Genomic DNA, 5,000 nt, shown 5'->3' with positions numbered 1-5,000 from the left:
GAGAATATTACCACACACCTGAGAGAGCAGAAAAGAGGGGCACAATTACTGTAGGTGCGTAGATACAAATATCAAGCAAATAAGTACAAGGAAATTTCTGTATTCATGCTTTCTTACATATATTTCAGCTGAGAGTACCAGATACACAATTTCATTTTGTAATAAATGCAACCTTGGGATAGTGAAAGAGAATATCAAAGTTGCTGAAATGCAATTTAGTAAAAGCTGGCCTAGCTATCTTTTATCTCTATATAAAGAAAAACAAGTTATAATTCAATATTGCAATATTTTATATGAAAATTTTTGAATAACAATGAATGCATACCTGATTATTTGTAAACTGATGTGTAGCAAGAGTAGCAGCTCTAGCCACTGTCAGATTTTTAGAGGAAAGATGAGACACAAGCCTGGGAATGTGACCCAACTGTGGCAGGTACTCCAATAGATTACGCTGAGCAGTTAATACTGAAACCACTGTGTTCACAACTAGTTCAAGGGTCTCAGCCTAGAAAACAACAACAACAAGAGATAAGTAAGAATAGGTGAGAATAAAGAATACCCCACTCCATGGGTTTAATTCTTGTTGATGGATCTGCCTTTTTCAAACACAGAAATACTGAAGGAATGTTTTACAGATACCTTACTCAACTCAACTATTTATATTGGTGCTGCTGATTTAATAAATAGATTATGAAGTAAACAGCTATGAAATATAATAGCAAAATACATGTTATGCAGGAAAAGTACTTACATCATTGCCTCCCTTTGCAAGAAGATCCAAGAGTGTATCAAAGAGATCTGATGTAAACTGCTTTGGCTTCCGCAAAACCCAGGAAGGATTTGCAACCAAGAGCCGCAAGTATACACCACCCACCACCACCTCTCCTGAGGTTGAGGATAATGTGACTTCCTCTGGAAACTTCCATACAGCATTTGGATCCTCCTTTTGTTGCAAGTGAATCCTTTTGATGGAAGAAAGAAGGAAAAAAAAAATATATATATATATATAAATCCCATTGAAATATTTCTTATCAGTTTGTCATTCTACAATAAAAAAAAAGATGCTGAAAAAAAATCTGCTAATTCTGAAAAGCTATTATGCAATGAATATTAATATATATATATATATATATATATATATATATATATATATATATATATATATATTACCTTTTTATTTATTTTTTATTTTTATTTTTATTTTTTGGCAGAGGGGGGTTAAGTTCATGACTAGTTCTCCCTGGTAAATATGTAAAATCAGAACATTTCATGATATATATTTTTTTATTTGACATTAAACCACTCAATTTTTGTGACTGTCATATTAAGCCATTGGATCTGGCTGCTTCTTGGCTTACACTTTTTCATGACACCCAGTTTAAATAGGTTAAGTAATATATAATCATCTGTTTTATGATGCTTTTCTGCCTTTCCCTACTGGCTATTCCTACAACAGTCATCCTTAACAGCACTTACTCTTCCACTAATCTTGAAACAGTCTCCGTCACCCTGACCCTCGAGTCGTCAGTCCAGATTAGCTCTGGGTTTTCATGCTGCGCTTCGTACATGTGGACCGCGGTGGATGGCGAGTCCCTCATCTGGTCTACCAGAGCAGAGGGAAGGATCTTGTTCAGAATCAGTCTCACACGAGGCCCCACCAGCTTATCACATGTCATCTTGCCCATGAGTTCTGCTGTCTTTTCGCGCACTTCTGAATCGTCCGAGGAGCAGAATATGTTCAGGAGGTACATGACAGCTCCTGGAAGGAAATGGCTATATTAATATTTAATTCAATGTCTATGAAACACTGTTGTATGGGGGGGTGGGGGTATAGACATATGGATATCAATTATCCAGAACATAAAGCATATACCAATCCTAATTAACCACTTGCCGCCAGGTGGCATGTATGTACATGCCATGGCTGTTGTGGCCAGAAAATTGGATGGCATTGTATGACCATTCCCACGCCATTGGCTCTTTGGATGCGGTTTGTTTTTCACCAATAGTAGTGTCTTCATATATATGGTAAAGCTTTTAGGCAATGGCACCTAAAGTGAAGGTAAACCTGCAAATTTATATAATTATAAATTATAGCAAAATAAAAACTTTTAGGTGCTAAATGTCACTCACAAATTACCAAATGAGCCTGGCGCAAACAGGGGAAATTGCTGATGTGCGCCAACAATCCTGTTATCATGTCCACTTGCCAATTTTTTTTATCCGGCGGCATAGGGTTAACCCCTAGCCGACAGGTGGCATGTACGTACATGCTATGGCTGTTGTGGACCGAAAGACGGGTGGCATCATGTCATGCCCATTCCCGCGCCACTGGCTCATTGGACGGGGCTTGTTTTTCTTCAATAGTAGCGGCTTCATTTATATGGTAAAGATTTTAGGCAATGGCACCTATAATAAAGGTAAACCTTCAAAATTTTAAAATCTTTATAAATTATAGCAAAATAAAAACTTTTAGGTGTTAAATGTCGCTCGCAAACTACCGATCGAGCCAGGTGCAAAAAGGGGAAACTGCCGATGCGCGCCAACAAGCCCGTCCATACGTTCACTTGTCAAACATTGTTACCCGTCGGCACTGGATTAATTTAACATCATTGCTAGGACAATAGGAATTAACAATTCAACTAAAGAAAATAGTAGTAATAACAATATATAAAATTGCCTGTAAAATGAAAAAAAGGAAATGACAAAAAGAGAGAAAAAAATAGAAATAAATAAAGGAAAAGGGAAAAGGTACAAAGGAAAAGTGAACATGAAAGAAAAAAAGAAAAGAAAATTAAGAGGCTGACATTCACATCATAATCTCTCCACAAATCAAACTACTACTTACCTTTGTTTAATGCTTCCTTCACAATCTTGGTGTTAGACATGAGTGCATGCAGTATGTTGAGAGCTGTCATGCGGTCTGGGATGAGGGAAGGTGAGTGTAAGGCCAACATCAGGTACACCAACACCTGCAATATGAGAAAAAGTTATTGGCGTTTATTCAAAACCTGATAATTACTAGTTTATCAAATTTCTAAAACACGACGAGTCTAAAGTAGTACTTCTCAACCTGAGCATCACATACTATTTTGCATAAGCATATTTCTTGTCTTTAAAAATACTCCTTTTTAGCCTGAAACCCTTGTAACAATATTGAAAATAAATCATGTTCACCTAATCTTCAAGTTCCCAGTTCAATTCAGCTTATAAGCAATTTGCAGTAGTCTGTAAATTTTCAAAATGCATTTGTATTTGTACATTAATGGAGCTGAGTGTTGGTGTGTCACAGAAGTGTTGGATATTTATCCAGTGTTACTAAACTACAAAGGTTGATAACCACTGGTCAAAAGGAATAAATATTCTCAAATGTCAAAGATGAGTATTTTTTATAACCTGCTTCCAAATAAACCAGCATTTTTCTTAATTTTTCATTATGCTTTATTTTACAACTATGCTAATTAGTAATTTCAAAATCATTAGCATTCATTGCAAAATATGAAGTAATCTATGTTTTACAGATACTGTAAAAAAGGTTACAGCTTGAAAATCAATAATTTCAAGAAAAGAAATCACATGTCCAGGAGCCTCATGTGGTCTTCTGGGCTCTCAGATCTCCAACTGCATAGTCTAGGAATAATGTAAAACTCCATGACAGTTTAATGCATTGCACTCTATTCCAACAAAGAAATTGTAATATTCTATTTGACTTGCCATATACTATAGTTAATGTTATGTGATAAAATCCTATGATCAGGGTGACATGACCATCAAGTCATGAAAAAAACTGGCTTCAAGGGCAGATGACATGAACATGGGAAAATCTGGCAAAGAGCCAGGGTGATAGGGTCTTGCCATCATGAGAATTCCCCCTAAAGGCCAGGGTAATGGGAATGACTTGCAACGAATGCCGTAGTGATTAGACTCAGTGGGCATTTAGGAAGGGGCTTCTGCATTATTTTCACCAATAAATGAGTGTGAAATGTACCATTCGTGAGCCAAGTCTACAGAGGATGCAATATCCATGCTCAGGATCCTATTCCAGAGATATGATATGGAGTCTTTGCATGGAAAACAGTATTACCATCTAGATAAAGGAAATCATATTACAAATACAAACATTGAAAAATGGGGGGAAAAAAACACTTTAACAGAAAACAAGAAAATAACATTGCAAAGTGAGAGACAGAGCTACGCACTTGTTAGAATAGCCACTCAAGTATGCCTAATGCCCATATTTTGGACTATGTACAGACAGTGAAGCATCTAAATCCAAGGGATCAATAAAAAATTTCCATATTTTCCTCCATTATAATTTTTAAAAAATGTGAACAAAAAAAAGCAACCACACTTGAATATGCACAATAACTTACCTCTGATGCTGCAATATCACTAACGCAATCAGCATTGCCAGTGACACCCTCCACTACAGCCAACACACACTGCTGTACAGATACACATCCTTCAAGGCGTAACAAGGAAAACAGTAGCTTGAAGTGACCAATGCACTGCATCTCCACACCTAAAGGTATAAATGAAGTGTTATTTTTCTTCTCTCTGTTTTAAGATCATATAAAATTAATACTTTAGATGGTTTTAGATATATTTCCTTTGTATTAGAAAACAGCTATATATAAATTCAAAACACATTTTTGAGCTATATTGCAAGCAGAAGATTACATTTTCAATTCTAAATACAGACTTTAGAATTCAACTAGGTAAATATATTAGTATTATAAAAAACAACAACATATAAATATGTAACAGTAATGACAAAGCAATACTGTAGATACCAGCAATAAAATTATTACAATTCTGACATACTAATCAGTTACACTCTAAAAATACAAAACATTAATAGTAGAAACAAGACTAATAGTAAATGATTAAAAGCCATCACAATGATTAGTGTTCTTACACCCAATATGACACCAAGTATCAATATGTGTTTCTGACTGGCTCTTCATACAAATTTATTGATAATATGGTTTAATCTTGTT

At 35.4% G+C, this 5,000-nt stretch overlaps 1 protein-coding gene across 5 annotated transcripts in view; it reads right to left on the bottom strand.

Moving 5' to 3' along the window:
- Rme-8 (receptor mediated endocytosis 8) overlaps positions 1-5,000 on the bottom strand; it is a 69,100-nt gene that overhangs the window by 6,041 nt on the left and 58,059 nt on the right. For all 5 annotated transcript variants that reach the window (XM_027350917.2, XM_070137853.1, XM_070137854.1 and 2 more), the window contains 6 exons: positions 4,374-4,522; positions 2,849-2,972; positions 1,477-1,759; positions 752-962; positions 326-505; positions 1-18 (listed from right to left, as the gene is read on the bottom strand). The exon at positions 1-18 is cut by the window's left edge and continues 270 nt beyond it. In XM_027350917.2, the coding sequence (XP_027206718.2) occupies positions 1-18; positions 326-505; positions 752-962; positions 1,477-1,759; positions 2,849-2,972; positions 4,374-4,522 (965 nt within the window). The remainder of the gene's footprint in view (positions 19-325; positions 506-751; positions 963-1,476; positions 1,760-2,848; positions 2,973-4,373; positions 4,523-5,000) is intronic.

Source organism: Penaeus vannamei, chromosome 23, assembly GCF_042767895.1.
Source record: "Penaeus vannamei isolate JL-2024 chromosome 23, ASM4276789v1, whole genome shotgun sequence".
Taxonomy (NCBI): domain Eukaryota; kingdom Metazoa; phylum Arthropoda; class Malacostraca; order Decapoda; family Penaeidae; genus Penaeus; species Penaeus vannamei.
This window is presented reverse-complemented; position numbering and strand designations above follow the sequence as displayed.